Genomic DNA, 27261 nt, shown 5'->3' with positions numbered 1-27261 from the left:
TACGAATGAGGACTACTTGATCATGAAGATGCTGAAAAGCTTTGAGAGCATTGAAGATCGCTCTTTCCAACAGATTCGACAAGGTACCCCACGAACGGCTGCTTAAGAAGCTGTGGAACCACGGGGTACAAGGGGATGTCCACCGATGGATCAAACACTGGCTGGCAGGCAGGAAACAGAGGGTTGGAGTAAAGGGCCATTACTCAGACTGGCAATGGGTCACGAGCGGAGTTCCACAGGGGTCGGTGCTAGGACCGCTCCTGTTCAATATATTTATTAATGACCTGGAGGCGGGAACAAAATGTGAGGTTATTAAATTTGTGGATGACACCAAACTCTGCAGCAGGGTTACAACCGCGGAAGACTGCGAAGACCTACAAAGGGACCTAATGAGGCTGGAAGAGTGGGCAAAAAAGTGGCAAATGAGCTTTAACATAGAGAAATGCAAGGTCATGCATGTAGGGAGAAAGAACCCGATGTTCAGCTACAAAATGGGGGGATCATTGCTAGGGGTAAGCAACCTTGAAAGAGACCTGGGGGTGATGGTGGACACAACATTGAAAGCATCAGCACAGTGTGCTACAGCCTCAAAGAAAGCGAACAGAATGTTGGGTATCATTAAAAAGGGTATCACGACCAGGATGAAGGAAGTCATTATGCCGCTGTATCGTGCAATGGTGCACCCTCATCTGGAGTACTGTGTCCAGTACTGATCGCCGCACCTCAAGAAGGACATGGCAGTACTTGAGGGAGTTCAGAGAAGAGCGACTAAACTGATAAAAGGTATGGAAAACTTTTCATACGCTGACAGGTTGGAAATGCTGGGGCTATTCTCCCTGGAAAAGCGGAGACTTAGAGGAGACATGATAGAAACCTTCAAAATCCTGAAGGGCATACAGAAGGTAGACAGGGACAGATTCTTCAGACTGTGGGGAACCACAAGTACAAGGGGGCACTCAGAGAAATTGAAAGGGGACAGGTTTAGAACAAACGCTAGGAAGTTCTTTTTTACCCAGAGGGTAGTGGACACATGGAACGCGCTTCCGGAGGTTGTGATAGGCCAGAGCACGCTACAGGGGTTCAAGGAAGGTTTAGATAGATTCCTAAAAGATAAGGGAGTTGAGGGGTACAGATAGAAGTAGAGGTAGGTTATAGGAATAGTCAGGGACCACTTCACAGGTCAAAGGCCTGATGGGCCGCCGCAGGAGCGGACCGCTGGGTGCGATGGACCTCTGGTCTGACCCAGTGGAAGCAACTTCTTATGTGACACCGACGATCCGTGCTGGGCCAATGCCCCTGAGTACGGAGACCATCGAGATGAGCCCCCCATCGAGTCGAGGCAGGAGTTAATTTGGCAAGCATGTTACCAAACTCCTGATGCAGAATAGCTTCCAACATATTTCTGCAAAGCCAGCACTGAGACCACTGGAGCTGGTACAATTGGTGTGGCTATGGACCTCGAGGAAGAGTGTTGCCTTGATTTTGATGATTAATGGCCTTGATTTTGAGAAACATTTCCTGGGTAGCCTTGGACCCACCGGTTCTAATGGTGGCATGTCCGGAGGGGTTGGCTTAGCTATCTTACCTGAGGGAGACAGTGAGGATAACGGCGCCTCAGGAAAAGATTTAGCTGATTTCCCTGAAGATGAAGACTTCCCCATTGAGGAAGGTTTGAGCGAGGTCGGAATTGGGGGTCAAGGCCCTAAGTAAGGCCCAATCCATTCCTCTGAATATTTTTTCAATCTGGACTCGATGACGTTTCAGGGCTTGAGTTTGAAGTGTAGCACAGCAGTCGCATGACTCTGGACGATGATCAGGTCCTAAACACTGTATACACTTGTGTGGGTCAGTGATGGAGATCGCGCGTTGACACCGACTACACTTCTTGAAGCCTGTGACCGGCCGGGACATGGAATGAAACACGGCCGCAGTGAAATCGAAGCCCGCAGGCTGAGGCTGCAGAGTAGGCCCCGCCAAGGCACTTTCGAAAAAACCAAACTTTTTTTTAAAAAATCAAACGTGCAAATAACAGCGACCCTGTAAAGAAAATACACGAGCCGCGGTGAGAGAAGGCATGAGTTTAGAACTAACTCTTGCGCAGAGCCTGAAATGAGGGCTCTGTGGTAAACTTAGAACTGAAGAGGCGCTAATGAGACGCGTGCCCTACCTTGGGCGGGAAGGCACTCGCGCATGCGAGGTGTAGCAGTCACGAACTTTCTAAAATTCTTCAAGCAAGTCTGCTTGCAAGGCTGTCTGCATCGGGGCTCCGTGGATGACGTCACCCATATGTTGAGAATATGCTGCCTGCTTGTCTTGGGATAATGACCTTTATACATTTTGAATAAATAAGGAATCACAATTTTCTTATTAGAATAAATCTTTATTTACTGCTTTGGGCAAATTTAGTGAATATTTCAGCCTTCTTTACAAATTTAATACCATAATTCCCACATTCTTATAAAATTTCAGTAATATAGCAATTTTTAAATATAAATTAACTTTAGGTTTATTTACAAATAATACTTTCAACATTAGAGACTCATTCAAAAAAGGATAAAACTAAGGGTTATCTTAAATCTCACTTTAAGACCTAGTACATTTGCTATGTAATTCCATTGTCCTTAATTAAGGTGCCAGAATGTCTCTCTGCATATTTCTAAATTAACTATGACTATAAGGTTATCTCCTGACCAATTATGATTTATAATTTTTTTTATAAAATGATCAAATAGTTTTCTCTCAACACATATTAGCCAACTGGATAGTCTTCACTTGTAAGAGTATTTCACATCAGCCAATCTTAGATGCAAGATTGAAATCTTTAGTGCATTAAGTTACTCTAAAAGAGGGAGCTAAAAACACCAGAGGATAATCAGCGTCAATGAAATGGTTCAGCTGTTTTATAAGCCCCAGTGCTGGCCTTTTGATATCAAAGTCAGCATATTTAATATACAAGTGGACTGTTCCGTGTCTATTAGGTGCATTTTTTCTCTGACACTCTAAAATAAGACCTAAATTTTGTATAAATCACTTATAATTATGCAAATTAAAGCAACTTTATAGAAAGGAAAGAATTACAATCCCTGTCTTTTAAAGACAAAAAAATGTTCATATATTTGCTTCCCAATTACCTGTAATGACAATCTTACATAATAAAGTGATGCAATTGACTGTGTGAACTAATTTACAGACCTGGGAAATTGTGCGAGTTTGACCAAGAATGCAAATCAGGTATCATATAAGCTAATACAAATTTTCAGAATCTTCCCAAGATAACCTTGATGAATCTAATCAATTGCCAAAATATAAACGGTTCTTGCATTGATACAAAAAATAGCCACATGTTCTTATAAGAAAAAAAGTATTAAAAACCCCACCCAACATTAATCACAGTTACTAAACAATGAAACTAAAATACTCTGGATGTTACAAAGTGAGAGCTTTGGTTAAAACAAATTATTTTGGTTTCTAGACTAATACAAATGAATTTAATAATATAAAGTATAATTATAGAAACTAGTGGTATTCTGTAAATATATAAAATTCTGTAAACAAGTCCCTAATACATCACTGTGCAATGCTGCAGGATAACATAAGAATTGTGTACACAAATTCTTGGCTATAATTCCCATGGTACTGAAGCTCCATTCTTGTAAGATGATTTTTTTAAATACATAGCTTACATATTTGTTGATGTTGAAATAATAAGACAAATCAAATGAGAGGGATTGAATTACACAGTTCAGAATCATTCAGTAATACTTCTGGTATAGAAATTCATTCTGCTTTACAAATGTTAGATGTTGAAAAACTGTTTGTGGTGAAAAACTGTAGTGTCGCATGCAAACAGTTCTAATGTTGATTGTACAATGCTTCTTATACTGTAGTTCACTTGCTGATGGTAAGGTGCTCTAGGTATGGTCTCTGACAGTCTAATATAGCATTAAATGCCAACATTTCATGATGAAAAATGCCCCTTTCGGCAGACACTTTGAGAGAGTCCTTTCAGAACAGGAACACCACATTCTTTTCAGCCATCATGCCACTAATATGATTCAGAGCAAGACTTTCTTTCAGTAGTTGAATGTGACAACATGAAATAAATATTTGTAAGATGTAATTAATATTTTTGTTTTCAGCTAGGGAAATGTTAGCTATTCTACCTCCATGTGGCTGGACTGTAGTTATTTATGTGAAGATCTGCATAAATGTCAACATGATAAAACCAGTTGAAGTTTTCTATAAATCTTTGCACATATATTATGTTTAAATCAGCAAACTGTAATCACAAGAGAAGTTCCCTGGAAACAGGATCCAGGATTCCCTATAAACTTTCTGGAAGCATCTCAGCACTGACATAAAGGCCACATGCGGACATCTGTGGTCTCCTAATCAACACCATCAAAGCCCTGAGCATTTTCTATTGCAACATGAAGTTTGTCCCATAAGTCCTCAAATGACTCGTAAGGGGGCAAATCCAATCGATTGAAACTGAAAATCAAAAAGGAAAACATATATAAATAAAGCACCAGGTCAAGCTGATGGTCTTAAACATGAATTAATAAATCCAAGTATTATATGTTTACCAAGTATGAGCTCTTGGCAGTTTCTCAGGGGTGCCCCACTGTTCAACTGTAAAAAACTGGGGTCCATTTGAGCCTAAAAACAAGATACGAGAGGATCAAATATCAACAGGTTGTTAGGACATTAACATGATGATAAATATTCAATTAGAACAGAAACATTATTACTACATATTTTTTAAATTGTTTTCGATATGCAAAAGAACTACCAAAATCCTTGAATTGTTTCAACATAACCCATGAATAAGAATTAAAATTCTTATGGTTTCAGTTCGTAGTATTAATAACAGCCATTTAAATCTGCAGAAGTTGAGCAGAAACAATTTTATTAATCTTTTAGAGACGCAAACTTATTTTCTATGGGGATACTGAAATCTATGTCAAACTCCTAACAAACCTTTTTAAAGACTATGCTTAGTGTACATACAGAAAATCCATGGCAAAATGCGCATTAAACTGACTGAAGTTGGTAACTATTTTGGCAAAACCTCAGACAGCATATATTATTAAGATAGCCATTACCAGCCATAAGTCACATAACAATGTAGACATGAGCCAAGGTTCTAACTCAAATTGTTTCACTACAAGCTCAGAGGTGGAGGATAATGCACACTTTTGCAGTTCAGTTTCTTAACCATGTTTTCATTGCATGCTTGAACTCCAGGAAAGGGGAGTTAAATGGCATTGACTGTCACTGGAAGGGTGAACAGGGATGAACTGCAGGGAAATATGGGCCATGGAGGGGTTTTTTTCCTACTGGCTCACTGGCTATCAAATTCTATGAAGGAGTGTGACAAAGTGCTACTCTAGGAGCTATAAAGTCAAAAGTAACCCGAGGAATTACTTCTTTACCGAAAAGTGGTAAATTTATGGAACAGCCTCCCAGTGGAGATGAAAATTTTATCTGAATTCAAGAAAGCTTGGGAATAGTGTATAAGATCTCAAAGGGAGGGATAGTAGATGGCATGGATGGGCAACTGGATAGGCCATATAGATAGACTATATGGTCTTTTATTTTTCTCTTCTCCCTATAAACAAAAACCTGAAGCAGGGCTAGCCTAGGTCCTTGGTCTTCACTTCCAGTCCTCAAGGGCCATCAAGTCAGGTTTCAGCAAATCCCTCATAAATATACTATACATTAGAGAGATTTGCAAACAATGGAGGTAGTAGGCATGAAAATCTCTGTCATGCATATTCATTAAATATATCCTAAGAATCAGTCCATTTGGTAGCTTTTAAGGACTTGGAAAGGTGGTGGTAGTGATGATGTGAATTGAGGGACTGAGTTTTCATCAGAAGACTGTAATTTAACCTTATTGTTTGTTTTTCTGTATGGTTTTTCCTTTCCCAATTTATATTCATTATAAACTGCTTAGATTTTAATCTTGGTTTTATATTTGCAGTATATTAAATAAATTGAACTTAAACTTCAGCTTGGACAGAAACTGCTCATCCATACACAACCCATTGTATAGACTGGTGTGAGTGTTAAAGAATTACAAATTGCAGCACTGAAAATTTACTAAAAATGTTATTAAAGAAGATGCTGAAAATGCTTACCATACAGCTCACCAAAGCCATTCATGGGCACACGGGATGTGCCAGTGACAAACTGAAGCAATCGTATTCTCTTCTCGGAATCCATCATTAATACTGCCTGAAGGAAAAAAGCACAACACAATCCAAAAAACTATTTAAAACTCAAATAATTCAGGAAAACACAATCAAAAGCAGTGTTTTATACATTGAGATATCCTGTTGTAACTGAGTAGCTTTATATATTAACTTTTAATTTTTTTTCCCTCTTTCTTTTTATTTATTTATACTGTTACTTTGTTAAACAACAATTTAAATAGAAATAAACAATTGAAATAAGAAACAAGTAAAACAAATTATGAAATAATTCCACATTAGTAACCAATATCAAAGTCCACAATATGGGAAGAGAGATTCCATCACCTCCAAGGGAAGTTGGTTTTCAGAAATAGTTCAAAATTAAATCACATTACCGAGTGCAGTTGGATTCTTTTAACTAATGACCTGGTTGAGGGACTCCATGGAAGCCTCTGAAGGTCTTCCAACTGCCTTACCCTCAAGAAAAAAGTTCAACTGATCAGGTTCATAAAATATATATTTAATACCCTGATAGGTAATGCAGCATTTACAAGGAAAACGTAACTGAAAAGTTGCTCCCATACTCAGTTAACTGACGATAGGCCAGGAATTTCTTCCATCTGGCTTGCGTCCATTTTGAAACATCAGGAAACATTGAAATTTTGAATCCATGAAATTCCACATTATCAGTCCATATATTAACTTTTAATGTCGCATGTAGTCTTTATGTTCAAACAATTTTATTGATGAGATATGTATAACATGTACAGAAAAAAATAATAACCATTGCGTAGTACAAACAAGAATGCTGCTATACAGAATTTTCTGATTCTCCCATCAAATTTTAAGAACAACAGATCAATCTAAACCCCCCCCCATTGTTCTGTAAACTCATCAAAGCACAATGACCAACTTTTCCCAAGGTCTTGTGTTCGCACAGACCCTGGGAAACTTTTATCACTGATCCCCAACAGGATGACCCAACAGTAAAGGAAAGAGAGAGAGAGAAAAAAAGAAAGCCCTATCTTTCCTCCCACCCCCAAGTAAAGTTGAATGAGGTACAAATTAGTGCCTAGAACAAGAATGTGAGGTGTAAGGTCATAAGTTTGCATGATTAAGCACTAAGCTCCGTGCATGAACGGGAAGATTCATGATATAAGAATCCCAGATGGTCCAAAACCTCTGTTTCCTTTTATATGTTAAGCAAGCCTCCTTGGCTTCCCATATCAGTAATTAATGCATTAATTTCTTCCATTGCCAAATCAATGGGAGGAACTGTCTGAATCCATTGTTGCAGTATACATTTCTTCCCAACAGTACATGCTTTTTAGATTAGTAGGCACTGACCTTTCGAAAGTGAAGCTCTACGGAAAAGTTTCCCTAATAGGACTTCTAAAGGAGCTGGATATAGGGGATTTTGCAGCATCTGTCCTAAAAAGTTATAAATGTAACATAGTAGATGACAGCAGATAAAGACCCAAATGGTCCATCTATAGTCTGCTCAACCTGATTCAATCTGATTTTTTCTTCTTAGCTATTTCTGGGCAAGAATTCAAAGCTCTGTTCTTAGGTTCCAATACTGAAGTCTCCGTCAAAGCTCACTCCAGTCCATCTACACCAGTGGTCTCAAACTTGCGGCCCGGGGGCCACATGCGGCCTGCCAGGTACCATTTTGAGGACCTTGGTATATTTATCATAATCACAAAAGTAAAATAAAACAGTTTGTTGTCAAATGTCTCTTTAGCTATAAATGACAATATTATTATTAAGACTTAGCCAAAAGGAAAGATTTATAAACTGTTAGTTTTACCTCATGCAAAATTGTCATTTCTGTAATAAGACATTAACTATTTTTTCTGAGGCCCTCCAAGTACCTACAAATCCAAAATGTGGCCCTGCAGAGGGTTTGAGTTTGAGACCACTGATCTACACCCTCCTAGCCATTGAAGCTCTCCCCAGCCCATCCTCCAAACGGCTATATACAGACACAGACCGTGCAAGTCTGCCCAGTACTGGCCTTACTCTTCAATATTTACTATTATTTTCTGATTCTAGATCCTCTGTGATCATCCCACGCTTTCTTGAACTCCGTCACCGTTTTCATCACCACCACCTCTCTCAGGAGTGCATTCCAGGCATCCACCACCCTCTCCGTAAAGAAGAATTTCCTTACATTGTTCTTGAGTCTACTATCCCTCAACCTCACGTTATGTCCTCTGGTTTTACCATTTTCCTTTCTTTGGAAAAGATTATGTTCTACGTTAATACCGTTCAAGTATTTGAACGTCTGAATCATATCTCCCCTGCCCCTCCTTTCCTCTAAGGTATACATATTCAGGGCTTCTAGTCTCTCCTCGTACGTCTTTTGTCGCAAACCTCCTATCCTATCGAGAGCAGATCTGTTCGGGAGTAAGGTTACTGAATCGGGTCAGGGTCGCAAACTGGTGTCCTTAGTGAATCTAGCCCTACCACTCCAAGGTCCCTCTCCCCATCCATGCATATCAGCCTCTCCCCTCCCAGCATATACGGCTCCTTTCGATTGTTAATCCCCAAATGCATTACTCTGCATTTCTTTGCATTGAATTTTAGTTGCCAGATATTAGGCCATTCTTCTAACTTTTGTAGATCCTTTTTCATGTTTTCCACTACCTCCTCAGTGTCTACTCTGTTACAAATCTTGGTATCATCAGCAAAAAGGCAAACCTTTCCTTCTAACCCTTCAGCAATGTCACTCACAAACATATCGAACAGGATCGGCCCCAGGACTGAATCCTGAGGGACTCCACTACTCACCTTTCCTTCCTCTGAGCGACTTCCATTAACCTCTGGCGTCTGTCCATCAACCAGTTTTTAATCCAGTTCTCCACTTTGGTTCCTAACTTCAGCCCTTCAAGTTTGTTCAAAAGCCTCCTATGAGGAACCGTATCAAAGGTTTTGCTGAAATCTAAGTAAATTATATCTAGCATATGTCCTCGATCCAACTCTCTGGTCAGCCAATCAAAAAAAATTTGATCAGGTTTGTTTGACAAGATTTACCTTTAGTAAAGCCATGTTGCCTCGGATCCTGTAACCCATTAGATTCTAGGAAGTTCACTATTCTTTCTTTCAGCAACACTTCCATTATTTTTCCAACAATCGAAGTGAGGCTTACCGGCCTGTAGTTTTCTGCTTCATCCCTGTGACCACTTTTGTGAATAGGGACATCCGCTCTTCTCCAGTCCCCAAGAACCACTCCCATCTCCAGAGATTTGTTGAACAAGTCTTTAATAGGACCCGCCAGAACCTCTCTGAGCTCCCTCAGTATCCTGGAATGGATCCCATCCGGTCCCATCACTTTGTCCACCTTCAGTTTTTCAAGTTGTTCATAAACACTTTCCTCCGTGAACAGCGCAGAATCTACTCCATTTTTCCGTGTAGCTTTGCCAGACAATCTCGGTCCTTCTCCAGGATTTTCTTCCATGAACACAGAGCAGTGAAATAGTTAAATCATGTTTCTATAGGTTACGCCTCATCCGTTCCATTTCCACATTCTTAGAGACCAAATCTATCAATATTCTAATTCACTCACTAATTATCTCCAAATTGGACTACTGCAATTCGCTCATGATCAATATTACTCAGAAAGAAAAAAGACTACAGATAATTCAAAACACAGCAATAAAATTAATTCATAAAGCAAAAAAATACGATCACGTCACACCCCTAATGATTAAATCACACTGGCTTCCTATTTCCCATCGGATTACATTTAAAATCATACTTTTAGTATATAAAACATTACTTTTTAATGAACCACAATTCATATCCAAAATGATTATTCCATACAATACATCACGTTCATTACGTTCATCCTCTGCAAATCTTTTATCAATTCCCTCTTTGAAAATCATCGGTACAAGAAGAAACGACATATTTTCTGTTATGGCCCCAACATTGTGGAATTCTTTACCAAACTTTATTAGAATTGAAAAAGACCTTTTAACTTTTAAGAAACTTTTAAAAACCTTTCTGTTTCAAGATGCTTTTGATACATAGCATATTTTATATTAACCCCCTACATTTTGACCAAGACCATTAAACATTCCAATCCCATTATTCCCTATTGTGTTTTTCCTTAATTGTTAATTTCAATATACAATGAATTGTAACTTTTCCCTCTTATTCATGTTTGTCTCTTTCCATTGTTTAAAATGTCAATAGTTTGTTTTAAAATTTTATGTGTAAAAACTATATATGTAACCACCATCTGATGGTTTTTAATTTGTACATCGCTTAGAAACTTTGTATAGGTGATTCATTAAATGCTAATAAACTTGAACTTGAAACTTGAACTTGAAACTTTAGCAAGTTTGCTTTTTCCTCATCACTCTCCACATATCAGTTCCTAGCATCTTTTAGATTAGCAATTCCATTTTTCTCTTCTTCCTTTCACTGATGTATCTGAAAAAATTTGTCTCCCTTTTTTTACATTTTTAGCCATTTGCTCTTCCACCTGCGCTTTTGCCAGACATATCTCCCTCTTGGCTTTTTTCAGTTTTACCCGGTAGTCCTTTCTGTACTCTTCTTCTTGTGTTTTTTTTATATTTCAGGAACACCAACTCTTTTCCTTTATTTTCTCTGCCACTAGTTTGGAGAACCATGTCGGTTTCCTTTATCTCTTGATTTTATTTATTTTCTTCACATAAGTTCCGTAGTCATTTTTATATCTCTTTCAGCTTAGACCACTGTTTTTCCACTTCTCTTATGTCCTCCCATCCTAACAGCTCTTTCTTTCTTTATTAAAGTCCGTACGTTTGAAATCTAGGACTTTTAGTATCGTGCAGCCGCCCTCCACTTTAGCTGTTATATCAAACCGTATGATGATCACTACTTCCCAGGTGAGCACCCACTTGTACATTTGTGAGGACTAGATCCAATGTCGCTTATTCCCTTGTGGATTCCGTCACCATTTATCTGAGCAGAGCCTCTTGAAAGGCATCCACAATCTCTGTACTCCTTTCCGATTCCGCAGACAAAACTTTCCAGTCTGCATCTGGCAGGTTGAAATCTCCCAACAGCAGCACCTCCTCTTACTTTCCAAACTTTTGGATATCCACAATCAGATCTTTATCAATTTGCTGCGATTGAGTCGGAGGTCTGTAGACTACACCCACATAGATAGAAGTTCCATCTTCTCTTTTCAGAGCGATCCATATCACTTCAGTCCAAAAACCTGTTATATAAGTACAGTCCCAAAATGCATGTACAAAAGTGTTTTTGTGTAGCCCGCATTTGCTGCATATTGCTGTTGGAATGCCCCCATGTGGAACAGTTGAGCCTGAGACACATATGCACGCAGTACTACATGATAATGACATTCTCTATATTTAGCATCGTGCATTATTAGAGGGACAGTATGCAATGCTGTTATATCTCTTTCTGATATAGGAATATTTAATTCCTCTGACCATGCTAACCGAATGGCAGTGTATTGCTTGGGATGCATCAGTTGCAAAAGCGACAGATGCAGACTAGAAATGTAAGGTTGTAACTGTTTGGAAGGTGTAAAGAAAGCAACTACTTTGCCTGCAGTACCTAGTGTACAATTATTCTTAAGTAATAAGCGAATATAATTTGATAATTGATAATAAGCATAGCAATCACTCGTCCAAACTCCTCTCCTATGTTGCATCATATGTAAGGGCTAGATTGTACCCTCCTCGGACAAAATATCTGCTACTTGAGTCAACCCATTGGTGGCCCATCGAGTGAAAAAGCTCTTTCCAAAAGAAAAGTTTTTAAAAGTACTCAAAATTTAGTTTATGAAGATTCTAAACGTAAATTTAATAGTAATAAATTCCATAACAATGGAGCAATTGCAAAAAATGCTCTATTTCTAGTTCTTTCCCATTTTGTTTTTGATGGGTTTATAAAATAATGAGTCCTGCTGCTGTGTTCTGTATCAGCTGTGGATTTTTTTTATTAGTTTTGCTGAGATTCTTGAATATAGGGCATTGCAGTAGTCTAGTATTGATAAAATCAATGACTGGACCAGTACTCTGTAGTGTTGCTGAAAAAAATATGGTCTGATTCTCCTTAGTTACTGTAGTGTAAGAAAAAATTTCTAGATTATGTTGTTTAACATGGTTTTTGAAGTTCAGTGTTGAGTCTAAAATAATTCCTAAAACCTTGGTATATTTTTCTATCTTGAGGCTGACCCCATTTGTCATTGTAATGGCAGAAAGAATCAATTGTATCAGTGATCCAAAACCATAGAAGTTTAGTTTTTTCGGTGTTCAGTTTATTTTTGTCAATCATTTTTGTATTCTATCTAGAGCAGGGGTGCCCAATAAGTCGATCGTGATTGACCGGTAGATCGCCAAGGCAAAGTGAGTCAATCGCGGAGCCCATCCTGGGCTCCGTGATAGACTCACTTTGCCTTGGCGATCTACCGGGCCGACCAGCCTTCTTCTCCCCGAAGTCAATTTCTGCCATCAGAGAGGAAGTTCAGGCCAGCCAATCGCTGCCTGGCTGGGCCGGAACTTCCTCTCTGACGGCAGAATTGATGTCAGGGAGAGGAATGCTGGTCGTCCCGACACAGGGAGAGCTTGGGGCAGCGGTGGCTTTGGGGCCTGTTTCCTGATGGTGGCGGCGGCGGCGGCTTGGGGGCCTGTTCTCCGATAGCGGCGGCAGTGGCTTGGGGGAGGGCATGAAGAAAGGAAGAAAGAAAGGGGGCAGGCAGGGAGACAGAAGGAAAGAAGGGAAACAGGAAAAAAAGAAAGGGAGGCAGGGAGAGAGGAAAAAAAAAGTTGGGGGAGGGAATGAGGTCTGGAGGAGAGGAAGCATTCAGGCTGAAAGCAGGGAAGAATGATTGGATGCACAGTCAGAAGAAGAAAGTGCAACCAGAGACTCATGAAATCACCAGACAACAAAGGTAGGAAAAATTATTTTATTTTAAATTTAGTGATCAAAATGTGTCTGAATCTATATTTGCTGTCTATATTTTGCACGATGGCCCCCTTTTACTAAATCGCTGGCTCCCTGTGCTAAATAGCGGTTTTTAGCACAGGGAGCCTATGAGCGTTGAGAGCAGCGCTAGGCATTCAGCGCAGCTCCCTGTGCTAAAAACTGCTACTGTGGTTTAGTAAAAAGGGAGGGAGGTATATTTGTTTATTTTTGTATGGTTGTTATTGAGGTGACAGTGCATAGAGTCATCTGCCTTGACCTCTTTGAAAAAAACCTGGAATAGGAATGATAATTAACATTTTCTCTGCGTACGGTGTGCTTTGTTTTTTTTTTAAATTTTATTGTTGGTAGATCATTTTGACTTAGCCATTTTAAAAGTAGCTCGCAAGCCCAAAAAGTGTGGGCACCCCTGATTTAGAGCTATGGATTCTTTGAGCTGTTGATACTGGGATTAAGAGTAGGATGTTGTCTGCATAGAGAAAAGCGTGGTGATAATCGCAGAGGAATAATCCCTGGCCATCAAGGCTGCCTGCTCAAGCACCAAGCCATAAGACCAAAGCGGTCCGGATCTTGAAGTGCAATTAGCCCCTGTGTGAGCAAACCTCTGATGGCAAGGAAGACGCACATCCCTCCCCGAGGACAACCTCACAAGATCTGCGTACCAAGGTCTCCTGGGTCAGTCCGGAGCCACAAGGATCACCGTACCCCTGTCAGAGGATACCCAGCGCAGCACTCGCCCTATAATAGGCCAAGGAGGAAAGATGTACAGAAGTTCGCTTTTGGACCAAGGTTGAACCAGAGTGTCGAGTCCTTTGCTGCCGACCTCCCGTCATCAGCTGAGAAATTTGTCGGCCTTCCTGTTCTGAGAAGACGCCATCAGATTGAAGGTAGGATGACTCCAGTGGTGCACCAGCCCGGACAGGTACCATTCTCCTAGGTCCAAAGTCTGACAACTAAGAAAGTCTGCCTGAACGTTGCATATGCCGGCCACATGACAGGCGCAGACAAGGCCAACAGATGTTGTTCCGACCAAGCAAAAAGCAACCAAGCCTCCAAGCCCAGCAGGGGACTCCTTGTGCCCCCTTGACATTTGACATAGGCAATAGCCGCTGCATTGTCTGAGAACACACGGACAGCCTTCCAGCGGAGACTCTCTTGAAATCTCAGTAGCGCTAATTGGATCACTTGCAGCTTCAGTTGATTGATGGACCATCTACTCTCCCGTGCCGTCCAGCGGCCCTGGACCGACATGCAAACTGTGATTTGCACCCATTTGAGTGTGGGACAGGATGCGCCAAAAGCGTCTCCGGTAGAAGTGGAGGACAAGGGGACTCTCTGAAGAAGGAAAACGCAGAAACTGCGGCCTTCTCGCCCCCCCCCCCCCGCATATACCGAGGTGCATGTGAATTGAGTCCACGAAAACGCCATCCATCCATTGTAATTGAGTAATGAATTCATGCTATCCTGTCCTGAGGTGGACATATGTGAAGTATGGAGCAAAAACAAAGCTTCTAAGGGCAAAAATATATACTTTTAAAAGTTAAAAAAAAATCCAAGATGGCCACTGTGGGTGCCAATTTTGCCTTAAAATCGCCCGGAAATAAATCACAGGAAACCCAGAAAAACTGCAATTTTTAGATTTTACAGGTAGAGGGGCTAAGGCATGCAGGGAAACCACCCAAAAACCCCTTTTAGGACACCCCAAAATTACCAAACTTGTGAGCATACAGGCACACACAGAGACATGTGCTGCAATAGAAATGAATTTGGGGGAGGAGTAGAAGCTGCATGGCCACATACCTTTTGGTAGCAGGCCACGCAGCCGGCACACCAGGACCACCGGCCATAGTCTGCTGCTGCTGCCTGTGGCTTTATGAAGAAAGAAGTCCAGCTAGAAGGCCTACTTGGATGTTTTTGAGCCGGCCAGAACATAGTTCAGCAACTCTATTGTCCCCTGAGGAAGGCTGAAAGGCTCTTTGTAAAGCGGAGTGTCGGGTGTTTCTTGAGACACTCACCAACATTGGAAATGGCATACAGCCAACTAGATAAGTGTTATTGTTTCTTCTCACACACTTTAAAAATTTCAAAAACTTTCTAGTTAGACACAGAGTTTATATAAGGTTGGGATGAGGGTTTGAGGTAAATGATTATATGGTGACCAATATATACAGGATAAGGACCTGTAATAACATATATGTTATAAGAAGTTCTATGTACTGAGTTGTTAAGCCTGTTTATGATACCTCAAACCTTTAGTGAAATTATTATTTGGGAAAGTTGTTCTTTAAATTAGGGCGTCTGTATTAACGGTTTGAGCAGGATGTTATCTATATTGTATTAACTTATGTATAAGTTGATACACTTCTATGTGTGTTTAAAATTTGTAAAACAATAATTGTTTATGATCCAAAAAGACCCCCTTTTTTCTTTGAACCAAGGGTGAGGTGGCTCTCAATTCCAGAGACCTGATCAGACCTACAGGCTGTCTGAGGGGTTTACTGCAGGTCTGCTAACAGTGCCCCCTCAGAAGCAGACAAAGTAAATACTAAAGTCTGCGATCTCTCAAAGGATGTTTCCGAAGGGTGAATCCACAGAACAAGGGCAACCTGCGCTAAATGACAAAATAAAAGAACTAGAAATGTAAAATGAAGCACGAGCAGAAAAGATAAACTAGCAGTGAGAGCTGCAGGAACAGACTGGAATTCTAAGGCACGTGACAGGATGTATATACCTAGGGAGGGGCTAAAGGTTTGTTTTGGAGTGCCTGCAGCTCACAGCTAGAGAGGATACACAAACCTGCTGGTGAAGATTTCAGAGTTTATTGTACAAGAAATCAAATTTGCCTATTCCAGCTAAAATAGAGTAATTTGTTTTAGAATAAATGGTGAGTTTTTAGAATCTAACAATGTTTTACATCCATGAGAGGGTCATAGTACAGAAACATAGATTAAAGCTTTTTTAAGTGAAGTATATGAAATTCTAGATAGTGGAGATATAATATTGACTGTCTTCAGGCTTTGATTTGGTTGATCCAATCTTGCTGCTACAATGTCTTATAGATATTGAAATTTCAGGTGTTATGTGGCAATGGTTTGCCTCTTTTTTGCGTGGTATATTATTTCAGGTGACTGAATTCTGTAGATTCTCAAAAGTTTCAGTTAGAATGTGGGATACCACAGGGCTCTACCCTATCCCCGTTGTTCAATATATTTTGCAGTCCATTGCTTACATTAATTCAAGATTTTGGTTAAAGTGTATTTTATTATGCTGATGATATTTTGATAATCAATAAAGTTAAGTAATCTACTTGAGACCTGACTGTACTGCAAGATTGTTTACAGAACACACCAAGCCAGTCTGGTTTCAAGGTAGTCACAATGAATATACATGAGAAATCTGCAAGCAATACCCCCATTATATGAAGATCTACCTTATGCATATTCATTGTGGGTATCCTGAAAACCTGACTGGGTGTGTCCTAAGTATTGCATTGAGAACCCTTGGCCCTAGGAAAGGTCATTGCATCCAGCTATTTTCCTAGCTGCCCCATCAAGATAAATCTGTTAAATACATCTATTTTGTGTGTGTGTACTGTAGGTGGCAGGGGCATAGCTATGGGGCAGGCCCAGCTTGGGCTCAGGCCCATCTTCCAGCAGCTAGAGGTCGCCAGCAGTAATTCTCCTACACACTGCCGGCAGCTGACCCGGAAGCCTTCTCTCCAAGGCATTTGTGTTTTGCATCAGAGGGAAGGCTTCTGGTTCAGCCACTGGCAGCCTGTAGGAACCACTGTCAGCGACCTGAAAAGAAACTGAAACGCTGCATGGGCTGGGGACGGGAGGGGGGGGGGAAGGAAGGGAAAGTGAGAGTCTGCTGCATGGGCTGGGGAGTGTAGGAAGGGAGAGAGACTAGGAGGAGGGGGTGAGGAGAGGGAGGTCTGCCCAAAATTGGCTGTCTGTGCCCCCAGTAGATGGGCAGATAAAATAGAAAATTTTACCTTCCAAAACCACTGAATAACTTGATGCCCTGTATTGTAGCCATTCTTGTACTTTGTATGCTCCCTCCAGTCATTTACATCGACATCTCCTAGTCCACACATGAGCAACTAAAAAGAAATAAAAAAAAACCCAAGAAAACATAACATATGGAAACAATACAGGAACAAATTATATTATAGAAATTAGAAATTTAAAAAAATTGTTTACCTCCAGTTCATTTTCATCAAATATTTTGATGAGATCTTGTGGTATTAGCTCAAAAAAGCCCTAAAATGTAAATTAAAAAAAAATAATACGAGATTGGCATTTCATACTTTAAATTTAACAAAAATGATGAAGGAACCAGCTTTTGCTCTATCTTTAGATGCAGAAAAAGCTTTTGATAGGGTAGAATTCATGTATCAGGCTTTGGATTGGTTTGGTATAGGCCCTGGATTTGTTCAAATGATTCAAACTTTGTATAGCTCCCCTATGGCAAGATTATATATTAATAATAATTTATCATATTGTTTTAAATTGCATAAGGGAGTTAGACAGGGATGTCCATTGTCTCCTTTGCTTTATGATATTGTTTTAGAACCCTTATTGATAGCTATTCAACAGGCAAAGGGGATACAGGGTATTCCCCTAAAGGAGTGGGAATATAAACTCTCTGCTTATGCAGATGATATTTTGCTTTATTTGCGCAATCCAGGTTCAACCATTCCGTGTCTGTTAGAATTGATTGAAATGTTTGGAAAATTCTCAGGTTACAAAATTAATTGGGGTAAATCTGAAATTCTTCCACTCAATGTACACTGTGTAAAAACTATGTTTGATTCATTTTCTTTTGTTTGGAAGGAAGATGGATTAAAATATTTAGGAATATGGATCAAAAATACAGTGGATGATACAGTAAAAGAAAATGAAAAACTTTTATTAAAAAAGGTTTCGGAATTATGTGAACAATGGAATCCATTACATTTATCTTGGTGGGGGAAGAGTTCAAACTGTGAAAATGATAGTGTTGCCTGTGGTTTGTTATCAAATGGGTATGATTCCAGTGTTTTTTCAAAAATCTTTCTATAAAAAATTGAATTCGATTATGATTATTATTAAATTTATTTGGCTTGGTAAAACTTCCAGAATTGCTTTAGTATCTCTACAAAAGTCAATTAAGGAGGGAGGGGTAAATTTTCTAAACTTTTATAGGTACCATCAGGCCTATATTTTACGTCAAGGTATGTATTGGGTCCTCCCGGAGCTCATTGAGTATACTCCCGATTGGTTATATTTGGAATGGTGACTTCTGTGTCCTTTACATCCTTGTCACATTCTCAGTATCAAGATGCCCAGATTGTATAAAGAAAATAGAATTTTATTAGACACTTGGAAAACTGTGAGGTATGTCAGCAACTTAACTGAAAATCCTATTAATAAATCAACAAATCAATCTATATGGCTAAACTCCAAGATTCAAATTGGCGGATCTAAGATTGTCTGGAAGCATTGGTTAAGTGCAGGAATACGAACTGTCTGGAAGCATTGGTTAAGTGCAGGAATACGAACTTTAAGTGATGTTATTTTAAATGGAAAGCTGCTTGATTTTACACAATTGCAACATAAATTTGGGCTTAATAAATCACAATGTTTTCGTTGGTTGCAATTGAAGCAGGCCATTCAGGCAGGGTTCCCTGAATGGAAAAGTCTTAATTCCCAGTACAGTATGGAATTTTTATGCTTCCAGGCAAACTTTCTGGGCCACCAGGCCGCGCAGTGGTACAAAGTTATTAGTGAATTGGTTAAAAAAAAAAGCCTAAAAATGGAGTTAGGGATATTTGGAGCATTGAGATTAAGCATCAGATTTCAGCATCTCAATGGCCTCAAATTTGGTCTTGGAGAATAAGATGTACATTGTCAGCATCTATGAGGCAAACTTGGTTTTTTCTATTGCATAGAGCATTTTGGACCCCAGTTAGAATACAAAAGTTGAATAGTTCATTATCTAATAGATGCTGGCATTGTAATCTTGATGTAGGGACTTTGGATCATCTTTTGTTTTATTGTCCTTATATTTTGGCCTTTTGGAAATCGATCTGGGATCAAATAAATGGTTTGTTAGAAAATCCTGTAGCATTATCTTATGATACTGTGATATTTGCCATGTCTATGAGAAAAAAGAGTCAGATATCGGTGAATAATAACAAACTTTTATTGATCATGACAGGAGTTGCCATTCAACATATTACTAATAATTGGAAAGATCATAGCAGACTTAACTTTAATTTTTGGTGGATTTCGCTATGTCATTTATATAACATGGAACATTCAATAGCGGTACAAAATGGAAATTATAAAAATTTTATTAAAATATGGGAGCCATTAACATTGTGTTGTAAGGAATAGATACCATTTTTCTTTTGAAGATGCATCATTTAAGGAAGGGAGGGGGGAAGGGTTGTTTTGATAAAGTGATGAAATAAAATTACTAATAGGGATGGAGGGAGGGTAGGGTAAGGATTACTTTTATGTTTATATAGTATAATGATAAGATTTTCAAGTGTTTAACTAAGTGTTGTTCTTATGATTCTTGTACACTTGATGAGAGGTTAAAAATGAATAAAGAAATATAATGTTGGGAGGGAGGGGGGTTAGGGGTTTATATATATACAATTGTTATTTGACTTGATGGATTTTTCAAGTGTTGTTTCTGAGACTATGTATGGTTCTTTTTTCCTGTACACTTGTTGAACGATTAAAAAAGGAATAAAGAATTTAAAAAAAATATAATTTTGTGGTTAACCATTATGTATTTGTTAATATGATTATATTGTGTGTGTATATATGAAAAATAAATGGAAAAAAATGGCATTACAATTAGTACTATTATTATGGGGGTGGAGTCAGGGGCAGTGCTTGGGGGGGCTTTTGAGCACCCCCAACCATTTTGAAAAGCAATTGTTAATTTGTCAAGTTCTCTTTCATCAGTTAAAAAACCTCCTTTTCTTATAATTATGAAACTCAATCTAATTGTGATAAATCTTGTATAACAATTACATTTCAAATTACTCCATGTATAAAAACTCAATCAAGGGGAATTGTGCAGACAAAGTGCTAGGATCCTGCCGGAACCCTTGAAACACTGTTCGAAGTCCCCCGGCAGGAGGGATGCAAACTTCCTCCTGCCTGAAAGCCCCCCCAACCCATGACCTACCCCATCCGCTGATACTGCTGAACCTCGACACCCCACCAAACTCCCTGAAACCATGACACCCCCAACCACCGATACCCCACCCTGACACCCCCACCATAACTTTTGTAGTAAGACTGGCCAGAGGGATGCCTACATCCTCTGGCTGGCAGGCCCGCCTCTTCACAATGGCGGGCCTTTCCTATCTCGGTGCATTCATCCTTGGCCCCTCCCAATGTATCCCAGGATGCACTGGGAAGGGGGACTAAGGCCCTAATTGGCCCGGGTGCTTTCTCCTATGGGAAGGCCTGCCATTATGAAAAGACGGGCCTACTGGCCAGAGAGTGTAGGCATCCCTCTAGCTGGCCTTACTACAAAAGGTACCGGGGGGGGGGTAAGGGGGGGTAAGGGCTTGGGGGGGTGTCAGAGGCAGGTTACGGAGAATTGGTGGTTGGGTGGGTCATGTGCTCAGGGGGTTGGGGTTTGAGGGGGCCTGCAGGCAGAAAGGAGTAGGTATCCCTCCTGCCTATCTTGATGGGGGGAAGGGATTTTCAGGAGTTCTGGCAGGAGGGAGTGGGCATCCCTCCTGCCAAGGGACTTCGAAGGGTGCTTTGGGGGTCCTGACAACAGGGAGTGGGCATCCATCCTGCCAATGCTGGGGATCCTAAAGACAGGTCGCAGCAGCCATAAGCTAATCGTAGCAGGGTATGTAATCCCCAATCAGCTAAGCCGGCAGGTCTCCCCGAAGCCACGTACATCACTTTTGCACTTGTCCATATTAAATTTTGTCTGCTATTTAGATGCTTTATTAGTCTCAAGATCCTCTACAATTTCTCACAATTCTTTGCTGTTTTAAGACTTTGAATAATTTTATATCACATTTTATCACCCACTTGCCCCTAGCACCTCAATTCTCTACAGAATTGCAAGAGCTTATTCCTACCACTCTGTCTTCAGCCAGCTTTGCTGCCAACAGGTGAGAGCAGATATGTCTTGTATGTTGCTCTCACATTTCAAACTTACCAAAAAGTACTGGTGGCATAGCCAGATGAAGTTGTGCAGAGCAGTGAGAGAGAAGGAACAAGCTCTTGCTGCTCTAACTTTTCAGTATTTGGTTGGGCCAGGGCCTGGTAAACCATTCCATTCTGACACCTATGAGGGGTGTTGCTGGTTGAAACTGGAACCTGTCTTTATGCCAGCAGTAATGCATTTTTTTCTGTGTTCAAACTATAAGCAGGCGTTAAAATATATAATTTTAAATAATACCTTAGCTTGTAAAGATTTCCCTTATATTTTAGTCTTGTTATTCTCAGAAAATTTAGAAGTTATCACTGGTATGTTATATATTTTATATTTACAATAAAATACCTCTTTGAAAGCAGTCATCTGTTTCTGTACTCTGTTCACAAATCGCCACTGAATTACAAGACTGTAGAATAAATAAAATGATATATTTAAAATCTAATATAGCTACATCTAAAACTTACTACCTGCAGTCTTATAAAATCAAGTTTCAGATCATTTCTCTTATCAGAAATAGTATAAAGTATGTCAAATACTTACTGAATGTATTCTTTTTTGTTCTTGTTGTTAACTGCAATTTCTGAGCCACCAATTTTCAAATCATGTTGATGGGTCTAGAAATAAAATAGATACAGATTACAGAAAAACTGTTGCAACATCTTGATGATCACTAATAAGCACAGAGGTCAATTCACAATAGGTTTGGGTGCCTAACATTTGAGAATTAGACACCTAAACCTAAGATTCCTAGAAAGTGGGTACCTTTGGGGCACAGGAAATTAAAATAAGGAGGCATTCAGCATTAGTCACCTAATGTAAAAGCCTTTATCTAGGGTCAGTGGTTCCTAAACTTATCTTGGTGAACTCCAGACAGATTGTTAGGAGGCAAAATCCTGTTGGTTTAACTACTTCTTGTCAGATAGACCTTTTCAGGTAGATTGGACTAATCAATACCACAGTGAGGATTGTGAGATATATCTACAGCAGGGTCCCTTCCAAAGTTAAAGTCCCCATCCATAATTATTGGAATTACTACTACTATTTATTTCTATAGCGCTGCCAGACGCACACAGCGCTGTACTTTAATTAACCATGTAAGAGACAGTCACTGCTTAACAGAGTTTACAATCTAATCAAACAAACAGGACAATTGGGGTAGGGAATTATAGAAGGAGTGACAAACAGACATGGGTACTTTACAGTTGGGTTGGATATCCCCTAACTGTAACAAGGCCATCAGCAAAAGGACTGGAATAAGGTTTTATCAAATGTATTTAGTACATATACATTGCACAAAATAAGAGGACACTTGTTTATGCTGATCACTAATAATAAAAAATGCGCACTCCTACCTCCGTGATCCATAACTCTGTGGCCCCGCATGCGCAGTAGAAGGAGCCCGTGGTGTTTTGTGTGTGTGTGGTGGTTTTCTTGCTCCTTCTACTGTGCATGCGGAAGCACAGAGTTTGAAGTGGCAAACATCACAGCGTTGACTCTGTAGAGGAAGCTGCTGAGCAGGGAGGAACCGCCGAGCAGGGAGGAACCGCCGAGCAGGGAGGAAGCACCGTTCAGGGAAGCCGCCGAGCAGGGAGGAACCGCTGACCAGGGAAGCGTCAGCACAGTGGCAGCAGTTCTGACCCGCCAACCCCCCATTCCTTACCCAAAGCAGCAGTGGCAGCGTAGTAAACAAGCTGTTCACGGCAAGCCCTTCAGGGCCTTTCCTCTACCGCATCACTTCGGATGCGGTAGAAGAAAGGCCCTATTGGGTTTGGCCGCGAACAGCCTGTTTACAGCGCTGCCACTGCTTTGGGTAAGGAATGGGGGGTTAGAAGGTCAGGACTGCTGCCACTGCTACTGATATTTGGGTAGGGGAGGAAAGAGATGTCTGATTGGGAGTTGGGGCCTGGGTTGGTGAGGAGAAGAGAGACAAGGGATAGCCACTGGAAAGAAGAAGCTTAGCTGGATTGAGGAAACGGCAAGGCACAGGTGGAAAGGCAGCTTCAGTGAGGGTCTGGGCAGGGAGAGAGAGAGAGAAAGAAAGATAGACGGGGCAGGGACAGAGAGAGAAAGAAAGAAAAAAAGATAGACGGGGCATGGAGAGAGAGAAAAAGAAAGAAAAAAAGATAGATGGGGCAGGGAGAGAGAGAAAAAGACAGACAGCTATTCTAGCACCTGTTAATGTAACGGGTTTAAACATCAGGCGGCGATCAAGCACCAAGGGTGAGCGAATGGGGTTCGGAGGGGAGACGGGACGCATTTGCCCATTGTGTAGCTGGGCAGGTGTGTGCGGGCAGCTGGAAATAGCTGGATGGAGGAAAGGGCAAGGGATCCCTTAGCTGGCACAGCTGGAAAGCGGCTTCAGTGAGGGTTTGGGCAGGGAGAGAGACAGAAAGAAAGAAAGACAGTGGGAGAGAGAGAGAGAAAGAAAGAAAGGAAAAAAGATAAACGGGGCAGGGAGAGAGACATAAAAAAAGAAAGAGACAGATATCTACTCTAGCACCCGTTAATGTAACGGGCTTAAATACTAGTACAAATATAAATCTGCCTGTCTCATCTTTTACAATTTTGCACTAGAACATAAGAACGTAAGATTTGCCGCTGCTGGGTCAGACCAGTGGTCCATCGTGCCCAGTAGTCCGCTCACATCTAGACTTTTTCTAAAAAGCATTTGCAAATGCTCAAGGCCTTCTGGTCTCGCTCTCTCAGGCAAGAGGGAGGATCTCCGACGCACCGCCCAGTCCAGCCAAGAGGGAGGATCTTCGGGCACCAGCATGTCCTGTGCATTGGTGCTGGTTCCGGTGCCAAATCGGGGTAAGGGATGTTATTTCGGTGCTCGGTGGGGGGGGGGGAGGATGCCAGGTTGCAGGGGGGATGCCAGTAGCCTCAAGGGGGGGAATGGAGCAGCACCAGTATCCTCGGGGGGGGGGGGGGGGGGGGGGGGAAGGAGGTGGAATGAATCAAAGCAAGTTTCCTTTACTTCCTATGGGGAAACTCGCTTTGATATACGAGCAATTTGGTTTACGAGCATACTTCTGGAACGAATTATGCTTGTAAACCAAGGTTCCACTCTATATTAAAGCGAGTTTCCTCATAAAAATGAATGGAAACTCGCTTGATTCGTTCCCCCCCATCCCCGAGGCCGCCGGTGCTGCTTTCTTACTCCCCACCCTCGAGGCCACCGATGCTGCTCCACCCCCCCCCCCCAAGAACCAGCATTGCCACCCTCCCCGCCAGCAAACGCCCCCCCCAAGAACCGGCATCGCCCCCCTGAACTGGCATAGCCCCTCCCGCTCATGTCGTGCGTCTCCCCCCCCCCACGATCCGGCATATCACACCCACCCAAACACCAAAATAATCATCTTTGCTCAATGGCTGACATTTTCAGTAAATATCATCTTCGCTTTTCATTATTCCAGTATTTCCGGATTCACCATCACATCATAGAGGAAATCATCATTGATGAAGTAGCTCGACCCTCACATCATTTTGAGGAAGTTCTTTTTAAACATATTTCTCTTGAATTTTATCTCACACTTGATTAAAAGTACTTTCCATATACTACCATCTTCTCGCTTTCAATATATGACTTCATGGGAGCCTTTGATAGGAAATTGTAGTTTGGTCACTTTCTGGACTGAGACTTGGAAAAATAAAGATCACAAGTATAGTATGTCAGGTGTAACTCTGGGAAGGACCGAACAGGCAAAAGACCCGGGTGTACTGATAGATAGGACCCTGAAACCGTAGGCGCAATGTGCGGTGGCGGCGAAGAAAGCAAATAGAATGCTAGGCATGATAAAGAAGGGAATTATGAGTAGATCAGAGAAAGTTATAATACTGCTCTACAGAGCCATGGTCAGACCGCACCTGGAATACTGCGTTCAGCATTGGTCTCCATACCTAAAGAAGGATATAAAACTGCTAGAGAGGGTGTAGAGACGAGCAACAAAGCTAGTGAAAGGTATGGAGAACCTGGACTATGAGGAACAACTTAGGAGACTGGGGTTGTTCTCCCTTGAGAAGAGGAGACTATGAGGGGATCTGATCGAGACTTTCAAAATACTGAAAGGATTCGACAAAATGGAGCAGGGAAAACAGTTATTTACAATGTCCAATGTGACACGGACAAGAGGACATAGACTGAAGTTGAGGGGGGACAGGTCCAGGACGAATATCAGGAAGTTCTGTTTCACGCAGTGAGTGGTGGACACCTGGAATGCTCTCCCAGAGGAAGTAATTGCAGAATCCACCGTTCTAGGATTTAAGGGTAAACTAGATGCACATCTCCTTAAGAGTGGCATAGAGTGATATGGGTAAGGGTAAATTAGATGCACATCTCCCTTGAGAAGCATACAGTGATATGGGGACTAAAACTATGCCAGGGTACACCTGGCGTGGCCTCCGCGTGTGCAGATCACCAGACTTGATGGACCCAGGGTCTGATCCTACATTACCCTCACAGAGTTTCTGGCTGGATAAAGTCTGACATATTGCTAGAATGGAAAAATTAATATGGCTTCAAAAACACAAATTATAGAAATATGAATTGTTTTGCGCTCCTTTCTTTCAAACTACTGCAATGTCTCTATATTACTCTTAAATTTCCTGCATTATCTACACTCTCCTTCAATCCACCATAAAATTTTTTTCTCTTCTTTTCTCTGATCTCTGGAGAACTGTTGCTGTTCTAACATTTACCTGTGACCTTTTTATGGTCCATTTCTTGGTTTCTGAGCTTGTTGCTCGATTAGTTATTGACTTGATATTCTTATACTTACAATTTTGCCCACTTGATATGGTCTGCATATTTCTTGCAACCATAAATGTAGTTGTTATTCAGGCTGTGTATTTGAAATATGTATTGCAATTGACAATTCAGTATGTATTATATATTCTTTATGGTACACCGTTAGTAGCACGAAGGACATTGATGCGCTGACAATTCCGCTCCGTCAAATGTGCACAGGGACAAATGCGTGCATGAAGGGAGCGGGATTTTCAGGGCGCAATGGTAAATGTAGTAGGGCGGTTGGCGGCAATCGAGTGCATCGGTATCCCGCTGAAATAGAGCGTAATTGTAGTGGGGGGTACCCATCCCCACACCCCCTGAGAACGGAAGAGCGGAAACGGGAAGACTTGGGAAGGTGATAGTGATTTTTAAGTTTAGTGAAGGGAGGGGATTTTTCCCCTCCACCCCCCTCAACGGGAATGTGAGAGTGTTGGGGGATTCCCCCCAAACCCCCCCTCAGAGCGCAAACAGAAAAGCATAGGGAAGGGATAAGGTGCAGCACGCATTTGTCCTGCGCGCAACTGTTGGGACAGAAGTGTCGGCGCTAATGTTCTGTGCGCATTTGATGGGTCGCCATTCTTTATACAACAATAAAAATTATTTGAAATAAAAAAAGAAACACTATTTGCATCTTGCCTGGAGGTCAGGACAGATATGCTGCTTGAACTCTGAAGGAATTAGTGGTCAATCCCTGTTCAAGAGTGAACTGTACAAAGATGGTGAGAAAACCAAGCCTGTTCATTATGGTGAAGGGGGGGTGTGGTATTCTGTGCTCTGCATCATACTTCAACACATACCACACCAGGGATGTAAAGGCCTATGGCTCTTCAATCAAGGAAGTAGCTCTGCTGAAGTATAACCCTGTGAACAGAGATTGCCTCTTTGGAGCTAGGCTGTGAACCAGCTGGGATCTGGGCCCTTTGACTTCCCTGATTATCAATCCCTATATCTGCTGTCTATGTTCCTTTGGTGGAGGGAGCAGTGGACCTGACAAGAACTGAACTGCGGTCATAGATCATGGCAACACAACATGGCTGATCTAAGACTCATTTTTCTAAGATGCATGCTTCCTGTTCCTCTATTGCTGGATCAGGAAAGTGGAATATCCACCCCCTATCCATAAGGACAACATCAGACACAATG

At 41.1% G+C, this 27261-nt stretch overlaps 1 protein-coding gene across 6 annotated transcripts in view; it reads right to left on the bottom strand.

Annotated features, from left to right (window-relative positions):
- Nucleotides 1-2998: 2998 nt before the first annotated feature.
- NEDD4 (NEDD4 E3 ubiquitin protein ligase) overlaps nucleotides 2999-27261 on the bottom strand; it is a 319682-nt gene continuing 295419 nt past the window's right edge. For all 6 annotated transcript variants that reach the window (XM_033919613.1, XM_033919614.1, XM_033919612.1 and 3 more), the window contains 7 exons: nucleotides 21870-21943; nucleotides 21675-21735; nucleotides 17345-17404; nucleotides 17137-17244; nucleotides 6144-6240; nucleotides 4587-4659; nucleotides 2999-4491 (listed from right to left, as the gene is read on the bottom strand). In XM_033919613.1, the coding sequence (XP_033775504.1) occupies nucleotides 4389-4491; nucleotides 4587-4659; nucleotides 6144-6240; nucleotides 17137-17244; nucleotides 17345-17404; nucleotides 21675-21735; nucleotides 21870-21943 (576 nt within the window). In that variant the 3' untranslated portion in view covers nucleotides 2999-4388. The remainder of the gene's footprint in view (nucleotides 4492-4586; nucleotides 4660-6143; nucleotides 6241-17136; nucleotides 17245-17344; nucleotides 17405-21674; nucleotides 21736-21869; nucleotides 21944-27261) is intronic.

This window comes from Geotrypetes seraphini, chromosome 14, assembly GCF_902459505.1.
Source record: "Geotrypetes seraphini chromosome 14, aGeoSer1.1, whole genome shotgun sequence".
Lineage (NCBI taxonomy): Eukaryota > Metazoa > Chordata > Amphibia > Gymnophiona > Dermophiidae > Geotrypetes > Geotrypetes seraphini.
Note: the sequence above shows the minus strand (reverse complement) of the source record. Positions and strands in the feature narration are given on the sequence as shown.